Source organism: Oncorhynchus mykiss, chromosome 1 (assembly GCF_057628025.1).
Source record: "Oncorhynchus mykiss isolate SJ-2025 chromosome 1, ASM5762802v1, whole genome shotgun sequence".
NCBI classification, from domain to species: Eukaryota; Metazoa; Chordata; class Actinopteri; order Salmoniformes; family Salmonidae; genus Oncorhynchus; species Oncorhynchus mykiss.
In genome coordinates this window covers 9339574-9361805 of record NC_143022.1, presented here as the reverse complement: position 1 = coordinate 9361805, position 22232 = coordinate 9339574, and the positions used below count along the sequence as shown (strand labels likewise).

At 38.1% G+C, this 22232-nt stretch overlaps 2 protein-coding genes across 2 annotated transcripts; one reads left to right on the top strand and one right to left on the bottom strand.

Moving 5' to 3' along the window:
- Positions 1-320: 320 nt before the first annotated feature.
- On the bottom strand, positions 321-13523 carry LOC149985372 (protein ANKUB1-like). Its single transcript, XM_090182660.1, has 5 exons — positions 13455-13523; positions 9941-10084; positions 1775-1985; positions 1517-1631; positions 321-1038 (listed from the first exon to the last, which is right to left on the bottom strand). Exons 1-5 carry the CDS (start codon positions 13521-13523, stop codon positions 321-323), a joined length of 1257 nt encoding a protein of 418 aa, XP_090038786.1.
- Positions 13524-14637: 1114 nt separating this feature from the next.
- Positions 14638-21711, top strand: LOC118937346 (uncharacterized). Its single transcript, XM_090237330.1, has 7 exons — positions 14638-14712; positions 14942-15060; positions 15289-15325; positions 15457-15857; positions 17320-20929; positions 21090-21177; positions 21519-21711. The coding sequence occupies exons 1-7, from the start codon at positions 14674-14676 to the stop codon at positions 21695-21697; spliced, it is 4473 nt and encodes a 1490-aa protein (XP_090093456.1). The 5' UTR covers positions 14638-14673; the 3' UTR covers positions 21698-21711.
- Positions 21712-22232: the final 521 nt, after the last annotated feature.

Below are 22232 nucleotides of genomic sequence, written 5' to 3'. Positions count from 1 at the left end.
GCAATAATGATCCACATCTTAATAAAAGAGTTTTAAGGCAACAGTGTTCATACTGTATTTTACATTGATTTCAACCACTATAGGTCTTCATCAGCAAGTGAGGATTTCTATGGATAAAAACTAGTGTTAAGTGTGGGGGGGGGGGGGGGCTCAATTAGACCCATGTCAAACACTTACAATCACGTACAGTACAACCACATTCAGTACAATCACATAGTCACATTCAGTATAACCACATAGTCACATACAGCACAACCACAGTCACATTCAGTCAACTGAATGATTCATCCTTTCCATTCTGATCCTCACTCTCATCCTCCTCACATCCCTTCCCATCCCCTCTTCTTCTCTCTTTCATCCCTCGTGGCCACAGGGTGTAGCTTCGGTAGTTGAAGAGGTTTATCCTGGGATGCCAGGGCGCGGAGCTGGCAGGTTACATGAGATGGGCAGTTGATGGGGGTCAAACGTCGAGAGGCTGTGGACATCACCCTGATACCCGCCTTGGCCTCACTCCTCCTGGGCTTGGAGGACATCTTGGGGAGGGTGAAGCCGTCCACCAGGACCGTGTCGCCCACCCTGGTCCTGAACGGAGCCCTGTTGAGGCCCATGCAGTGCCTGGATGCTGCCCTCCTCTGCCCCAGCCTCACCCAGCCCTTTATCTGGAGGTATGTCCGCATGGGCAGGGCCATACCTGGGAGGACCACCACAGAGCACAGCTTGGTGGCCAGGTGACTCACACACTCCCTGTGGCCGTACTGAAGGGCGATCCTGAGGGGGTCGCGACCCTGGGGATCCCGACAGGCAAGGGTCAGAACGCTGCTGGCGATAAAGAGTTTGAGGATGGTGAGCTGGCCTCGCTTGATAGAGGCGACAGCGGGACACTTGGCGACGTCGGGGTGGGCCGTCTGGTGGCACCACTCACGGTAAGGGTGAACCCCCACCGGCTCAATGACACGGACCCCCCTCTCCAGCAGCCAGCCGGCCAGGTCCAGGTGGCCCAGAGAAGCAGCGATGTAGAGTGCCACCCGGAGCTGGAACCTGGAATAATACAGAATCAATGTATTTATAACACGTTTCAAGTTTTTTTTGTCAAGTTCACAAGATACAGTGGGTTATAAAACAGTACAGTACAAAGCTTACTTGCAAACTCTTTCCCACAATGCAGTATTAAATATCAGGGTAAGAGAAAAAACATATGAAGGAACAAAACACGAGAATATAAGCTATATACAGGGTCAGTACTATCATTGTAAGCTATATACAGGGTCAGTACTATCATTGTAAGCTATATACAGGGTCAGTACTATTATTGTAAGCTATATACAGGGTCAGTACTATCATTGTAAACTATATACAGGGTCAGTACCATCATTGTAAGCTATATACAGGGTCAGTACTATCATTGTAAGCTATATACAGGGTCAGTACCATCATTGTAAGCTATATAAAGGTTCAGTACCATCACTGTTGATAGTAAGTCTATCATACAGTTCAGTGTGTAGATGTGTATTCTGACCTCATCACAGGTCTCTCCCTAGACAGGTGTCGTTGGACGGTCAGTCTGTGTCCCAGGAAGCAGCCTCTGAGGAACTCCGCCCACCCATCCCAGGTGTCTAACCGTAGATTATCCCCTGAGAGACAGAGACACATGCAGGTTGTCCTCCTGGCTTCCATGAACCAAGAATGTGTTCCATACAGTCCATTTGTCTCTGTGTTACATCCATAAGGTGTTGAGCCAGAGAACCATTGATCTACTGCACAAGGAAGGCCATACCCAGGTCAATGACGTAGTCGTGCAGCCGGTTGCAGTCGTAGAGTTGCAGGCCGGTGGGAGAGCTCAGTCTGAAGGAGCTGACGGGAAGCCCACACTGCTGGGACACCAGGGTCATGAGCCTGGCCACAGACGTACTCAGGAGAAACACAGTGCCCAAGACTGAGAGGGTCTCCCCCGTCACGGCACTGAACACACGCACCACCGGCTCCCGCTGAAGTATAAGACCATGGACATTCAGTAAATTCACTTGTTTTACATAAATACCTATGTTGTGTTTATACACCGAGTAAACAAAACATTATGAACACCGGTTCTTTCCATGACAAAGACTGACCAGGTGAATCCAGGTGAAAGCTGTGATCCCTTAATGATGTCACTTGTTAAATCCACTTCAGTGTAGATGAAGGGGAGCGGACAGGTTAAAGAAGGATTTTTAAGCCTTGAGACAATTGAGACATAGATTGTGTATGTGTGCCATTCAGAGGGTGAATGGGCAAGACAAAATATTTAAGTGCCTTTGAACGGGGTAGTAGGTGCCAGGTGCACCGGTTTGTGTCAAGAACTGCAATGCTGCTGGGGTTTTTCACACTCAACAGTTTCCTGTGTGGTCCACCACATTGAACACTAATCTGGGTGCAGATTAATTAAATTTAACACTAATCTGGGTGTAAATTAAATTGAAGACTAATCTGGGTGCAGATTAAATTGAACACTAATCTGGGTGTAAATTAAATTGAAGACTAATCTGGGTGCAGATTAAATTGAACACTAATCTGGGTGCAGATTAAATTGAACACTAATCTGGGTGTAAATTAAATTGAAGACTAATCTGGGTGCAGATTAAATTGAACACTAATCTGGGTGTAAATTAAATTGAAGACTAATCTGGGTGAAAATTAAATTGAAGACTAATCTGGGTGAAAATTAAATTGAAGACTAATCTGGGTGAAAATTAAATTGAAGACTAATCTGTGTGCAGATTAAATTGTTAACAGAAATATTATGAATATGTATTTCAATGAACCCAAAGGGCCTCTTCTTCTCCTACTACATGGCCTGCTGTGCTCTACTGTACTCTACTGTACTCTGCTGTACTTTGCTGTACTCTGTCTGCTGTACTCTACTGTACTCTGCTGTGCTCTACTGTACTATGCTGTACTCTGCTGTGCTCTACTGTACTCTGCTGTGCTCTACTGTACTATAAACCACTGGGTATACAGACTCTTCAGATACTGTTAGCGAACACCAGACTGAGGTCGAGGCGATTACATGGGGAAAAGGTTTATGACTGTAAGGGTGTTTGGTACAAAGACAACACTACATCGGGCCACATTTCAGCTCTATCCCAGGTCAACCATACAATACTATAGATTTCCACTCTAGTCAACCAGCAAGAAGGAGAGACAGACAGAAGGTCTGGCTTTGACTATATCAATGATGGGATGTGTAAGTAAGGAGTAAGGAACACAAATAAACATTATTCTGATGGTTAAATTTGTACTTAGATACATAACCACTCTCCTCTGTTAGCAAATCTTCCACAGAACTTTGTGGGACAGAGTGAGTTCTGTCCCTGTCTGGCTCTGGACATGTACCCAGGGACCTCTGTACAACAACACTTCACACTCACGAAGCAGTGTTCTTACTAACCAATCACTCTACCATAACCATGGTCTCAGTATAAAGCAGTGTCCTTACTAACCATTCACTCTACCATAACCATGGTCTTGGTTGAGCAAGGGCAATATTACTTTAAGTCTCAAGCAGGGTGACCTCAACATACTATATATCACCACACTATACAGTGGGGCAAAAAAGTATTTAGTCAGCCACCAATTGTGCAAGTTCTCCCACTTAAAAAGATGAGAGAGGCCTGTAATTTTCATCATAGGTACACTTCAACTATGACAGACAAAATGAGAGAAAAAAATCCAGAAAAATCACATTGTAGGATTGTTAATGAATTTATTTGCAAATTATGGTGGAAAATAAGTATTTGGTCACCTACAAACAAGTAAGATTTCTGGCTCTCACAGACCTGTAACTTCTTCTTTAAGAGGCTCCTCTGTCCTCCACTCGTTACCTGTATTAATGGCACCTGTTTGAATGAACTAAATCACCTAATCATACTATATAACCATACTATATCACCATACTATATATTACCACACTCTATATCACCATACTATATATCACCATACTATATATCACCATAATATATAACCATACTATATATTACCACACTATATATCACCATACTATATATATAACCATACTATATATCACCATACTATATATATAACCATACTACATAATCATACAATATAACCATACTATATATCACCATACTATATATTACCACACTCTATATCACCATACTATATATCACCATACTATATATCACCATAATATATAACCATACTATATATCACCATACTATATATATCACCATACTATATAATCATACTATATCACCATACTATATATCACCATGCTATATATCACCATACTATATAATCATACTATATCACCATACTATATATTACCACACTCTATATCACCACACTCTATATCACCACACTCTATATCACCATACTATATATATATATCACCATACTACATAATCATACTATATAACCATACTATATATTACCACACTATATATCACCATACTATATATATAACCATACTATATAATCATACTATATAACCATACTATATAATCATACTATATAACCATACTATATAATCATACTATATAACCATACTATATAATCATACTATATTTCACCATACTATATATTACCATACTATATAAAATCATACTATATAACCATACTATATCACCATACTATATATCACCATACTATATATCACCATACTATATAATCATACTATATAACCATACTACATATCACCACGCTATATATCACCATACTATATAATCATACTATATAACCATACTATATAATCATACTATATTTCACCATACTATATATCACCATACTATATAAAATCATACTATATAACCATACTATATCACCATACTATATATCACCATACTATATATCACCATACTATATAATCATACTATATAACCATACTACATATCACCACGCTATATATCACCATACTATATAATCATACTATATAACCATACTATATCACCATACTATATATCACCATACTATATATCACCATACTATATATCACCACACTATATATCACCACGCTATATATCACCATACTATATAACCATACTATATAACCATACTATATCACCATACTATATATCACCATACTATATATCACCATACTATATATCACCACGCTATATATCACCATACTATATAATCATACTATATAACCATACTATATCACCATACTATATATCACCATGCTATATATCACCATACTATATATAATCATACTATTTAACCATACTATATATCACCACGCTATATATCACCATACTATATAATCATACTATATAACCATACTATATCACCATGCTATATATAACCATAATATATATAATCATACTATTTAACCATACTATATATAACCATACTATATATCACCATACTATATATCACTATACTATATATTACCACACTATATATCACCATACTATATATCACTATACTATATATTACCACACTATATATCACCATACTATATCACCATACTATATCACCATACTATATAATCATACCATTTAACCATACTATATATCACCATACTAAATATCACCATGCTATATATATAACCATACTATATCACCATAGTATATCACCATACTATATATTACCACACTATAAATCACCATACTATATATCACCATACTATATATAACCATAATATATATAATCATACTATATAACCATACTATATAAGCATACTATATAATCATACTATATCACCATACTATATATTACCACACTATATATCACCACACTATATATCACCATTCTATATATTACCATACTATATATAACCATGCTATATATAACCATACTATATCACCATACTATATATCACCATACTATATCACCATACTATATAATCATACTATTTAACCATAATATATATCACCATACTATATCACCATACTATATAATCATACTATTTAACCATACTATATATCACCATACTATATATTACCATTCTATTTATCAACATACTGTATATTACCATACTATATGTCACCATTCTATATATCACCATACTATATATTACCATACTATATATCACCATACTATATATCACCATACTATATATCACTATACTATATATTACCATACTATATATCACCATAATATATAACCATACTATATATCACCATACTATATATATCACCATACTATATAATCATACTATATCACCATACTATATATCACCATGCTATATATCACCATACTATATAATCATACTATATCACCATACTATATATTACCACACTCTATATCACCACACTCTATATCACCACACTCTATATCACCATACTATTTATATATATCACCATACTACATAATCATACTATATAACCATACTATATATTACCACACTATATATCACCATACTATATATATAACCATACTATATAATCATACTATATAACCATACTATATAATCATACTATATAACCATACTATATATCACCATGCTATATATCACCATACTATATAATCATACTATATTTCACCATACTATATATCACCATACTATATATCACCACACTATATATCACCATGCTATATAATCATACTATATAACCATACTATATAATCATACTATATAACCATACTACATATCACCACGCTATATATCACCATACTATATAATCATACTATATAACCATACTATATCACCATACTATATATCACCATACTATATATCACCATACTATATATCACCACACTATATATCACCACGCTATATATCACCATACTATATAACCATACTATATAACCATACTATATCACCATACTATATATCACCATACTATATATCACCACGCTATATATCACCATACTATATAACCATACTATATAACCATACTATATCACCATACTATATATCACCATACTATATATCACCATACTATATATCACCACGCTATATATCACCATACTATATAATCATACTATATAACCATACTATATCACCATACTATATATCACCATGCTATATATCACCATACTATATATAATCATACTATTTAACCATACTATATATCACCACGCTATATATCACCATACTATATAATCATACTATATAACCATACTATATCACCATGCTATATATAACCATAATATATATAATCATACTATTTAACCATACTATATATAACCATACTATATATCACCATACTATATATCACTATACTATATATTACCACACTATATATCACCATACTATATATCACTATACTATATATTACCACACTATATATCACCATACTATATCACCATACTATATCACCATACTATATAATCATACTATTTAACCATACTATATATCACCATACTAAATATCACCATGCTATATATATAACCATACTATATCACCATAGTATATCACCATACTATATATTACCACACTATAAATCACCATACTATATATCACCATACTATATATAACCATAATATATATAATCATACTATATAACCATACTATATAAGCATACTATATAATCATACTATATCACCATACTATATATTACCACACTATATATCACCACACTATATATCACCATTCTATATATTACCATACTATATATAACCATGCTATATATAACCATACTATATCACCATACTATATAATCATACTATTTAACCATAATATATATCACCATACTATATAATCATACTATATAATCATACTATTTAACCATACTATATATCACCATACTATATATTACCATTCTATTTATCAACATACTGTATATTACCATACTATATGTCACCATTCTATATATCACCATACTATATATTACCATACTATATATCACCATACTATATATCACCATACTATATATCACTATACTATATATTACCATACTATATATCACCATAATATATAACCATACTATATATCACCATACTATATATATCACCATACTATATAATCATACTATATCACCATACTATATATCACCATGCTATATATCACCATACTATATAATCATACTATATCACCATACTATATATTACCACACTCTATATCACCACACTCTATATCACCACACTCTATATCACCATACTATATATATATATCACCATACTACATAATCATACTATATAACCATACTATATATTACCACACTATATATCACCATACTATATATATAACCATACTATATATAATCATATCACCATACTATATATTACCATACTATATATCACCATACTATATATTACCATACTATATATCACCATACTATATATTACCATACTATATATCACCATACTATATATTGCCATACTATATATCACCATACTATATATTACCATACTATATATCACCATACTATATATTACCATACTATATATCACCATACTATATATTACCATACTATATATCACCATACTATATATTACCATACTATATATCACCATACTATATATTACCATACTATATATCACCATACTATATATTACCATACTATATATCACCATACTATATATTACCATACTATATATCACCATAATATATATAATCATATCACCATACTATATATCACCATACTATATATTACCATACTATATATCACCATAATATATATAATCATATCACCATACTATATATTACCATACTATATATCACCATACTATATATTACCATACTATATATCACCATACTATATATAATCATATCACCATACTATATATCACCATACTATATATCACCATACTATATATCACCATACTATATATCACCATTCTATATATCACCATACTATATATTACCATACTATATATCACCATACTATATATCACCATACTATATATCACTATACTATATATTACCATACTATATATCACCATACTATATATCACCATACTATATATCACCATAATATATATAATCATATCACCATACTATATAATCACACTATATCACCATACTATATCAACATACTATATAATCATACTATTTAACCATACTATATATCACCATACTATATATTACCATTCTATTTATCACCATACTATATATTACCATACTATATATCACCATTCTATATATCACCATACTATATATTACCATACTATATATCACCATACTATATATCACCATACTATATATCACCATACTATATATCACCATACTATATAACCATACTATATCACCATACTATATCACCATACTATATATCACCATACTATATAACCATACTATATAACCATACTATATCACCATACTATATCACCATACTATATATCACCATGCTATATATATAACCATACTATATAATCATACTATATAACCATACTATATAACCATACTATATAACCATACTATATCACCATACTATATCACCATACTATATATCACCATTCTATATATCACCATACTATTTATCACCACACTATATATCACCTTACTATATATAACCATAATATATATAATCATACTATATATATGTTATTATAACCATACTATATAATCATACAATTTAACCATACTACATAATCATACAATATAACCATACTATATAATCATACTATATAACCATACTATATAATCATACTATATCACCATACTATATATTACCACAATATATATAATCAAACTATTTAACCATACTATATATATCACCATACTATATAACCATACTATATCACCATACTATATATTACCACATTCTATATCACCATTATATATATAATCATACTATATAATCATACTATATAACCATACTATATATTACCACACTCTATATCACCATAATATATATAATGATACTATATAATCATACTATATAACCATACTATATAACCATACTATTTAACCATACTATATAACCATACTATATATCACCACACTATATCTGAAACACTTTATGTTAATGATAGTATGAAGCTGTTTCAAGCAATAGCCAGCTCACTTTGATATGCATTTTCAAGCACGGGTAGAAACAGCTAGGTGTTCGGCTGGTACCTTCAGCAGGCAGCAGATGGCACTGCTAGGGGTGATGCCAACGTCTGTCAGGACCCAGCTGTCCCGAAGGATGGCACCAACATAGCTCAGCTCCAGGAAGTGCCTCACCTGCTTGTCGTCTGACAGTTGCACGTGGAAGTAATCCTGCCAGAGGAAGAAGATTGGAAACACAAGGAGCCGTAATTGAGTGTCCCATACAATCAGAGTGAGAGGGCTCAGCACTGATGGAGCCGTAATGGAGGGTGTCCCACACAGACACCCATTATGGAGGGTGTTCCACCCAGGCAGATGTCAATGTTTACCATACAATAATTGTAAAAGTGTCCAAATGTGTACAATTAAGAAATAAGGCCCAAGGAGGTGTGGTATATGGCCAATATACCACGGCCAAGGGCTGTTCTTAGGCACAACGCAACGTGGAGGTATATTGGCCATACCACAAACCCCCAAGGTGACTTCTTTTTTTTTCTTCTCCAATTTAGTGGTATCCAATTGGTAGTTACAGTCTTGGGAGAGGCGAGAGCCAAGAGCCGTGCGTCCTCCGAAACACAACCCAGCCAAGCCACACTGCTTCATGACACCATGCCCGCTTAACCTGGAAGCCAGCCGTGTCGACCGTGTCAGCGTGCACTGCTGCGTGCACTGCGCCTGGCCCGCCACAGGAGTCACTAGTGCGTGATGGGACAATGTTGACAAAGCACTGCTGGCGTGGCTGTCTCCTACTGTAAGTACTATCGCCCTATCACATGTCTCCTACTGTAAGTACTATCGCCCCATCACATGTCTCCTACTGTAAGTACTATCGCCCCATCACATGACCATGTCTCCTACTGTAAGTACTATCACCCCATCACATGTCTCCTACTGTAAGTACTATCGCCCCATCACATGTCTCCTACTGTAAGTACTATCGCCCCATCACATGTCTCCTACTGTAAGTACTATCGCCCCATCACATGTCTCCTACTGTAAGTACTATCGCCCCATCACATAACCATATCTCCTACTGTAGGTACTATCACCCCATCACATAACCATGTCTCCTACTGTAAGTACTATCGCCCCATCACGTCTCCTACTGTAAGTACCATCGCCCCATCACGTCTCCTACTGTAAGTACGATCGCCCCATCACATGTCTCCTACTGTAAGTACTATCACCCCATCACATAACCATGTCTCCTATTGTAAGTACTATCACCCCATCACATAACCATGTCTCCTATTGTAAGTACTAGTCACATACTTTACTTGACACCAGCCAAATGAACAAATTGCTTCTTAGAATCATCTTCCTTTCCCATGGAGCTGTTGGCCGAGGTTGGAGAAGCCAGGAGGAAGGCATGGCCAGCCGTTGAGAAATGCTTGTTGAAGTTTTTGGTTATCATGGATTTATCTGTGGTGACTGTGTTACCTAGCCTCAATGCAGTGGGCAGCTGGGAGGGATGCAAACAGGCTCACATGAAACCCTTCATGAAGACAAGTAGCCTAGTGGTTAGAGTGTTGGACTGGTAACTGAAAGGTTGCAAGTTCAAATCCCTGAACTGAGAAGGTACAAATCTGTCATTCTGCCCCTGAACAGGCGGTTAACCCACTGTTCCTAGGCCTTTAATGAAAATAAGAATTTGTTTTTAACTGACTTGCCTTGTAAAATAAAAATTTGAAGCAGAGCTTAATTTGTAAGTTGGGAGGTGCCAGAGGGGGGCTCTGTGGTACCAGAACTCATGAGAAAAAAGATCACCTATTATAATAGAGCATTGAACGCATATCATCACATTTGGGTAGAGCAGTAGAGTAGAGCCATTTACAGTAGGTGAACACATGGGGAACATTTTTAGTAGCCTAGGGTCCGGGAAAGTGTTGGCCTTTTTAAAACCGCATTTCGTGCAATTCTACATCCTTTTACATGACTGGAGACTTTGGCATTATCTTTTTTTAATCCGCACAAATGATCGAAATGGCAGGCTACTTTGACACTGACAAACTTAGTATCTGAGATCAATAAAAACGACCTTGTCTTGAATCCATCAATAGCCTATAGGCCTAGGTTTGTGGAGAAACATATAGTAGGCTACAATATGAGGAGGAAATTAGTCCTAAAAATGCTTTCCAGTTTCACTGACTCACCCAATGATGCGCAGCTCACTCGCTGGAGATTGTCGATGCGCTCGTGTCAAAAGCCTATCTCTCCCTCTCTCTGTTTTGTAAAACAATGTTTGGGAGTTGATCAAATATTTTGGTAGTCTACAGCATAGTCTTATCTTTTCAGCAAGAGTCATTGCTTTTCAACCTGTGTTTTCCCTCGATTGTATTTGAAATATTGCAAAAGGCCTGTTTTGTCTGCCTGCTGTTTTTTCACTGACAGATTTGCCTCGCGTTCCCGACTGTAGGCTATTCTTTGTTATTGGGCTACAATCCGCAGCTAGGCTATTTAAAAAAATAAGAAGCTATTGGTCCTATGTAGCTAAATTATAGGGTTTATCATTACGTATTAGGCTATTCTGAATGATTTCATTTATTTCTGAACAGACATCAGTAATTCCGTAACTTTAGAAAATTCCTCCAGAACCCTTCATGCAGCTATGATTCTATAAGGAAACAAATGATGAAGTGCAACTCTGGAGAGATGAGGGGGCAGGATAATTGACGAAGAGGTGTAACAGTACTCTTCTTGCGTTGTGTACAATCAGTCATCGACACGGAACTCCAACATGTAGCACCAGTCATGTAGATTTATTCTGATAGGAACTGCACAAAATTGCACGTCATGCAATGCACGTCTCACCATCCAACTCTGCACTCACGCACGCTGGTTTGGTTGTTCACTGGGGGTAGTTACCAAAATAATACAATTACAATATACAATATAATATATTTAACAATGTACCTGATAGGAACGGCACAAAATTGCACGTCATGCAATGCACGTCTCACCATCCAACTCTGCACTCACGCACTGTACAAAATATATGACCCCCCCACCAGACACAGTAAGTTGCTAGCTAGTACTGGCGGGAATTCTCTACAACAAAATGCACAACAAATATTCTCCAAAAAACACTGCATCTTATGTGTGATGTTCGAATAACATTTACAAACTATTTTATATAAATTGAACATTTAAATCATCACTTGAGAGTATAAAAATCACTTTTGATGTACAGTGCTTTGCAACCAATAATTTACCGCTGGTTTGGTGCTTGTTCACTGAGACGATTTTAACTGGAACATCCCCCCTCGTAAGCAGCTACGCAACCCAGCCAATAGATTCAGTGGGCTTGTCATTCACAGTACTGATGAAAAATCAAGTACAGTTGATCTAAATGTGGATATACGAGGCCATCTAGTGGTCACCGGATTTATTTAAAAATTCATGCAAGCTATCTTTTCACTAGCATGCGATGCCATATATTTGACGAAGGTATTTATTATTCAACATGTATTGTCATTGACTGGAACAAAATATAATTGTATGAGCTATGCCTCTGTGTCCCGGCGTTGTTGTACCCCTCTACTATCTGGCTTGGTGGGGCGATCTCGTTCTGCATGCCTGCTTCACTGAGATACAATGTGTCGTCATGCATTTGTGCATGCACGCTGTTAACGGTCATATCCGTCTTGCTAGCTAATTTAGCTAGCTCATCAACCAGTATTTTATTCGCGTTTTCTGCACGATAGCACTTATTAAAGCCTTGAAACTCATGGGGACCTCACTGTTACCACGGGTCATCGAGCTAGCCCTTATTTGGCTGCAGGGTTGCATCGGTTTCCATTGGATTTGACAGCTTGTTAGGCTGGCTAGCTAGGTAGCTAATTCGCTAACGCAAACTGTTTATCACGTAGCAGCCTATGCTGACTAGCATCGCTAGCAACTAGCTAACATGGATAAAGTCTAGTCGTGGGTCCACAAAATCAAACAAATGGTACTGAACTGATGACAAAATCATGTTTCGAAATTGTTGTAGCTATTTATGTTTTTTTTGTTGTTATCGTTGCTTAATGACATTGCGAAATCATATTTTTTGTCATTTAACTACCGGGATGTATTTAATGCGGTTTCGGCATGAGAAAGGTATTAATCGCAAATTCCAGCACAAAACGGATACCGGGAAATAGAAATAAGAGAACCGGTCACGAATGCGGAGCCACGCCCTAAAATAACATGTGACCACAAGGCGTTTGTGACGCATTCATGCGTTCCAATTTTGTCATAATTGTCTGTAGGTTCTAAATTGCTTATGAGCTTGGCTGCCCTTCAGAAAGTAGCTGATTCTTGTACTCTACAGCTGTATTTTCCTACAGTTACTAATAATACTAGCAACAAAACAGATTTCATTCCTTAAAATGATATTGCCAGATGGAAGAAAATTATAAGGTAGGCCTAAACTGTAATAAGATATACCTTAAAGACTGCTTGTGTTTAATCCTGAATCCAGTTGCCCCTCTTGTACTGGGATAAAACAATAGGCAAGCCATGAACCTTATGGAGGAGTGCATGTGTTTTGTAGACACACCTGGGTTCTAGACTGGCTGAGGTAAACATTTTAGGAAAGCCTGGGTTTTTAATATCGAAGTCATTCTAAGGGGTAGGTTTGACAAAGCAAATGAGTGAGTGAGTGTTTGACATGAAGACAGTGGTTAGGTTCTGCCATTGGGACTGCTCTGATGTTTCCATTCTCTCCTGGTTATGACCATAGAGCCTTGTCCCAGTCTCTAGACCTGCCTGTCTGTGTGATGGATGACCACCTGACCTCTGAAGCTGTCAATGAGATGGTAAGTTGACCTTGTCATTTCATTTTACAACATTAATCCAATAAAATGTTATAGTGATGCTATCATTGGCAATGTTGACGTACCACAACCATCTATGTTGTGTTGCAGTTGTTTAATTGGCCCAACGTTGCCAATGCTCCTCCACTCTTTAACAGTTAATAATTATTTCAGTATGATATTTGTTGTTTATTAAGTTTGATTATTTGCAATATAATTACATTTCTACCAGGAGCAGAGCAATTCTACCAGGAGCAGAGCAACCTCAGTGATGGAAACCACAGAAGAGGGGAAGCTCAACAATGTGGAACATCTGACACTTATGGACTTCCTTCAAAACCTAACTGAGAAGTATGTTCTGTTTTCTTTGGTACTATCACACCTTCAAGGAAATAGGATCAAATTAGAAACTGATCAATCTGAAAAAAATGTTCAGTGCTAGAAAAATTGTCACATTGCAATTTTGCCAAAACAACTGACACAAAGCAAGTATAACTTCACGATCAGGCAAATAATTAAATAAAAACAATTCTGTCACGCATCCTGATATGACAACATTTATAACAATATTGTTTTCAGGCAATGGAAGGGGATTCGTGAGGGCATGTTTGACCCGGTAAGATCATGTTACTGACAATTTAATCAGATTACCATGAAAACTCTGCCTAATGTTTAACCTTGTTCATAAGCTTTTGAAAGACGCACTATGCAACATTTTAAAACACTTCTTCCGTTTCTGTAATACAGCTGACAAAACAACAGCTTGCCGGCTTGTGTCTGAGAATTGTCCAGTTTTTATCGGACAAGCTGATGCAGATCATCATCCCAGGTCTTTACGAACTACTGGGCATCCAAGATACTGCCTCCTCTCCATTGTCACAGAGATCTCTCACAGCGTCACTCACCAGTCTGTTAGACGATAAGGTTAACACCAAGTCCCGCGTGAGATTTACTGAGGCTGGTGTACCTAAGAGGCCAGGCAGTCGAAAGTCTTACAATAGCTTTCGCATCCCGACTCCCTACCCTTCCTCCAACTGTATGGAGCAGGAAGAGGAAGAAGAACAGGAATCACAACTTAAGTTCAAGGAGATTTACCTGACTAAGGGCAGTCTGGGCAGTGGAAGCTACCTGCCCAAGGGGGCCATGAGGTATGTTCTTAAAGGGAAATTTAACAACTTCATATTCATCTCCAGCATCACCATATGTGAAAATTACACATTTCCATGCTTTGTAGTAAAAAAAATATAGAGGGACGTAACTGTTTCCAATAGTGCTGAGAAATTAGTGCTTTTTGAGGTTGGTTTGGTTTCCATTCAAATATTAAAAAAATAATCACGGTTTTGGATTTCAATACTTTTTTTAGACATTGAATGCACTATGGATTATGTGTGTTGAATGCTGTAACAACACATAATAAAACAATGAATAAAAGTCCCATGATGGTAGTGACTGTCCATTACTGTTTATGACTTATCAGCCATCATTTACTTTCTCATATAAAATATTTATTTGATGACTTTATTATTTCATTCCAAGTCATCAACTCATCTCTATAGAGCTGCTGCTTATCCTGTCTGACAAAATCACAATTTTAGTAGTTCTTCTAAGTAAATAAGACCTACTTTTATGACCGCTGAACACCAACTGTCAATCACTTAGATCATGTATTTCCAGGTAGAGGATCCTCGCAACGCAACTGCTTTTTATCTCTCTCATGCATTCTCTCGTCTCTCCGTCTCAGTCAATGAGGTTTCCGTATCTGCTCCACACAGAGTGGACAAGCAAGTGGGCGTGCAATGGATTATGGGAATTAATTGCCGTATTTTCTGTGCTAAACTATGTAGAATATTGGCCTGTTGGAAACTACAACTCCCTACTACATTGCATAGTTCGTGCTTGATCTGATTTATCTCTACAGAAACTGAGCATCGAGCTCACAGAAGAAGAAAAAAATTAACTATATGGAATTCAAATAATTGAGCCGACGTCGGTCAATTAGTTGTTTAAAAAACGAAAAATAACAAAAATGTTGGTTAAATGCTCAGCTCTAGATTCTAATGACATCATCAGTGTGCATCATGTGATTTTAACCAATTATGAGTAGGCATTGCCTGCTAATTGGTTGATGATGTCATAGAAAACACTTATCTTCCTCTTTCTTTTTTACTACAAAACATAGAAATGACCGTTTTTCACATATGCTGATGTTGGGGTGGTGCTGGAGATGATGAATATGAAGTTGAAACATTTAGAAATTTCCCTTTAACATTCTTCAAACTGCCTTGTATTTATGATTGTCCTTGAAGTTATTAGAAGTTACAGTATTTGAAGTTTATAGCAATTTGGATTTTTGTAGAGGATAGATATTGCCAGGATAGATAGATATCTACAGGCCAGTTTCAATACAAATGACTTATACAAAATACATTTTATTGGGCTTTAGAAATTAAGCAGTTAGGCTGACATCACACTAAGGTTTTTTCTCAGAGAAACAGCAGCGTTTTCCTCATTGTTTTCAATGGTGCAGATGTATTTGACACACTGAATGTGCATCACAGCCTTACATATTATTTGTTTGACTTTGATGATTTCTGCGTTTTTTTCCCCAAGGACTCTAACCTCTCTGTCTGATGTGCAGAAGAAAACAACCAACTCTGAGACGCTACAAGTCCTCTTAGGTGTCTCAGAGGACACCCTTGTCACCTGTGTGCAGGACAGCCTGCAAGGTTCTCTATCCAAACTTGCATGCATGTCCAATTCTCCATCTGGAAGTGCAGGCTCTATGATGCTAACCCCTGCTGTAATGTCAGAGTTGGCTAAAGATGTCAAGTCGGCCTTATCAGTGGTCGTTAAGAGTGCCTCCGCTAGCCAAACCTCTGTAGTGACACCGGTAAGGGGAGACTCACAGACCAAGGTGACTGAGAGCATGGTGAGCGAGCTGGCTGCTAAACTTGAAAAAGTTGACCAAGAGAGCAAAAGTCTAACAGGGCAAGTCATGACCATGATCTCTGACACAATGGTGGCTTTTGTTGACGAGAACGAACAGAATTTGCTGGAAGATCTGAAGGACAAGATCACGTTTTTGGCATCGCATGTTGGCTTCATTGACGATCTTGATGCCCTGATAAGGAAATACGAGACCAGCTACAATATTGGTGAATCTGGTTCCTCCTGCACGCTCACATCTAAGAGCATCCAAAAACTCTCCAGCCGGGAGTTTCAAACATCAGCAATACAAGCAGTGAGTGGAGTTCTTGACAAAAAAGTCAGTAGTTTGAGCTTTCCTAGTTCAGTCATTCAGTCTGAGTTAACAGGTGCTGTATCAGGTCAAACATTGTCTGGCATTGTAAAGACAGAGTCAATTCACCCAGTGGGCTCAGCAGCGTCAGTAGTTGTTAAGACTTTTGTGTCAGATATGAAGTCCTTGGCTGAATCTGAAGAGAGTCCCCAACAGAAGAGTGCCTGGTCTGCTGCTGTTCACATTTACCACAGCATCCAAAACAACTTGAAAGATTATTTCGGCAAGCTTCAGAGATTTGCCCTAAAGAGCATTGTCACATCTGATGACAACATCACAAATGCTGAGTTTAAGGAGACAGTTCCACTTCCTTGCTTAGACATGAAATATAGGCCCAGTAAGAGTGAGCCTCAGTTGCCAGAGTCCACTGGTGCAGTTACTTTACAAAGAGGCCTAAGTGAGAGCTCAAAACTTCTTTGGGCAAAAACTGAGTCAGAAGAAAGCAAGCTCCTTCTGACAACTTGCACCAAAGAAGTCATCTCAGAGCTTCTGGTCTTGTACAACACTGTTGGAGAAAAAGGATCAGGCTTCTCTATTGAGAGAGAGACATTTGTAGAGGGTGTTCTGGCTCAGCTTGGGGATATCTCCCATTCCAGGTCCTCATCACCAATAGTATGTGAGTTCCCCTGTCAAATTGAGGACAGCAGAAGTAAGGCCACAGCTTCTTTGACCAGTCTGTTAGATTGTATTAGAAAACTCTCAAGTGAGGAATTTAAGAGAAATGCCACTCAAGCAGTGAGTGAGTTCCTAGTTAAAAAGTCCACCAGTAGCTTAACTAGTGCAAAGCCTGCTTATTCTGTAGCATCCAGGTATTGTTCCATTCAAAACCAGTACACATGGTCAAAGGATATTTGTGCGGATTCTGCTGCCTTTGGCATCATTGAAACATTTGTGGAAGACCTGCAGAGCTTGGCGCAACCTGCAGAAGTAGAGGAGAGAGAACCTGACCTCCCGGAAAATGCACAAAAGCTACAGAGCAGGATCTGGTCTGCTACCACTAGTTTATATAACAATATTCAGAAGACATTAAAGGACTTCATCATTCATCAGCGGAGGTCAGACATGCTGAGCAGAATGTCTAGTCATATACCCACAGAGGACTCTGGACATCTTGGGACTAAGGAGCACATTTGTTTGGCAAGCCAGGACTCGAGGCAAGCTAGTAAGAGTGTGCCTCACTTGCACAGTTTGAACCTTGAAGTGGCTCTACACAGGGGTGTCAGCGAGAGTTCAAAACTTCTCTGGACTGAAACAGACGAGGCTCTACTGACCAATAGTACCAAAGAGGTCATTTCAACAATCTTGACCTCATGCGAGGATCAGGCATCAAATGCACCTTGCTTCTCCACAGTAGGAAAGAAAATATCTGATATGTCCCTTGAGGTCAACATGTTGGTAGGTGGTGTTCTGTCTCAGCTGAAGGACATCTCCTTGTCAAGGTCCCCAACACCATGTGAAGACATGTTTGAACGTCTCCAAGGTTCTCCTGAGCGAACCTCTCCAGTAAGTCTAGATTGCAGCACGGCTGCCTCCAAAGGCATTGCATCTTCCCACAGTCTTTCAACAAAGAGCCTCCAAAAACGTTCTAGTCATGAGTTCCAAACCAAAGCTGAGAAAGGAGTGAGTGAGGTCCTCTCTAGATCATTTAACATTGTGGAGGAAGGTACAACAGATAAGTACCTCCAGTCTGTATCTACATCCACCACATCTACTGATATTATACAAACCATGGTGAAAGACCAGCAGGAGCTCACCCAGACCACCCAATCATCTGACATGGTATCTGGAACCTCCCTGCTCACCACTGGACAGGTTTCTGAGAAAAGAATCTGGTCTGTTGCTCGTAACATCTACTACAGTCTGCAAAGTAAGATTACGGAGTTTCTCAGAAAAGATCTTCAAAGATCAGACACAACACTTGGTTCAATCCAAATCTTTACATATCAAAGCAGTCCTGCATCACAAAGAGCAAGTCTCGGCCATCTTGAGGTCAACCAGAGCAGTGTTACACCTGGTGTAAACGATGCCTGTGTGGACATTCCGCACAAATTACTACCTAAAACCACTGAGCTCTCAGGATCCATGCTGGAGGATATTGACACGATCCGTTGTAGGAGTGCTGACAGCCAAAATACAAGAAATACCTCTTCTTCACGCTCCTCCATCTCTCTAACACCTACTTCAAAATTAAGGCAGTCGAAATGGCACTTTGCTTTACCCGGGACTCCCATCCCCACTGAGTTTCCTGCTCAGATTGACTTTCCCATTGTTAGAAACACAATCATTGAGGACTTCTTTCACACAGAGGACTTACTTCCTGTAACCTTTGTGGACAAAGTCAGGCAAGCTGCTGGGGTGGTAGTGGACATTATGGTGGAAAGTGTTGAGAACACACAGGAAAATGGACAGGGTGCTTCTCATCTTGACGACCTCCGATCTGCTGTTAGGAAATTGAGAAAAATCATTTCCACTTGGACCATCCACATTTTCAGCCATGAATTGTTGGATAAAGTGATAGCCCTTCAGGACAGCCACAGCACTCCACAGGTCTTAACATTGGCAGCAGCCAAAAGTGCTTCAGACTCCATTCTTTCAAGGCTGAAATGGGGAAAGGAACAATGTGCCATATCCAAGGAGCTCTCCTCTCAGCTTCTCCAGATATTTGCTGAAGAGACAGTGAAGGGCTTCCTGAGACAGTGGTCAGATGAGTATGAAAACATAAACTTTGATGTTTCAGTCCAGAACGATCCAAAGACTTCTACTTGCATGGTCATTCTTCAAATGATCACCAAAGCCACTGCTAAATGTTATTTTGAGTCCGCTACCAGCGTGACCACCAGTGACATTGTAGAAGGCGTGTTTGATTTGGAAAGGGATACCATCAGCAGTACTGGAGAGCAGGTCCTCACCTTCAATACAAAGGTATAGTACACATACATCTTTCATGAATAACACTGCTGTTGACCTTTTATATGATTCTTTGTGTCATGGCATTGCACTGCTTCTTTGCAGTTGATATGCTGTACTTTAAGATATCGAAAACATTTCAGTTTGTTTTAATGTGCCTTTTCCCACCAACCAGGGTTCCAATAATGTTAGTAAGAACCTCTGTCCTCAAGAGTCTCTGGAGTACCAGCCTCAGAACATTTCCCCTACTGTGTACTTTACAGGTAAGCCCTGCTGCTGTTTAGGCTGCTGCTCAGTCAAGACTGAGACATTATCCCTTTACCATTCCACTAATTCATTTGGAAAGACGTTGTACTCCTCTGAGTTGTTACCTATGACATACTGTACTGTGGGCTGGGTGGTAGCCTAGTGGGTTAAGAGGTTGGGCCAGTAACCGATAGGTTGCTGGTTCAGAATCCCTGAGTTCACGAGGCAAAATCTGTCAATGTGCTCTTGAGCAAGGCACTTAATCCTAATTGCTCCTTGTAAGTCTCTCTGGATAAGAGTGTCTGATACATGAGTAAAAATGTAAATTGATGGCATGCTGGATGGTCTTTCGTTGCAGAGACGATGACAACATCTCATGGCTCCTTTTCTCCAGAGGGAATTTATGATATCGCATCGTCCTTCCCACTTGAAGAGAAGAGTCGCAAACCCTCCCTTTTCACCAGATTGTCTAGATCCATCACAAAAGGCTTTCTCAGCCCATTCAAATCTTCAAGGAAAACCAAATTATTTAAATAAATTCCTCATTATAACAACGAGAGCATTCATTTGTTCAGATGAGAATCTAATTGTATTGGTCACATACGCCGAAAACAACTGTGAGATGCTTTATTACGAGCCCATTCCCAACAATGCAGAGTTAAAAATTAAGAAAATATTTTCTAAATAGTAACACAATAACAATAACAAGGCTATATACAAGGAGTACCAGTACCGAGTCAATGTGCATGGGTGCGAGGTGGTTGAGGTAATACAGTATGTACATGTAGGTAAGGGTAAAAGTGACTAGTCAATCAGGATAGATAATAAACACAGTAGCAGCAGCTAGTGTGAAAGTCGGTCAGTGTCACAGTGAATGTGTGGGTAGAGTGTAGTGAGTGTGCATCGAGCCAATTCAAGAGAGTCAGTGGAAAACAATTAGAAAAATACATCAATAACAAAGGGGGTCAATGCAAATAGTGCAGGTGGCCATTTAATTAACGTTCATCAGTCTAATGACTTGGGGGTAGAAGCTGTTCAGCAGTCTAATGACTTGGGGGTAGAAGCTGTTCAG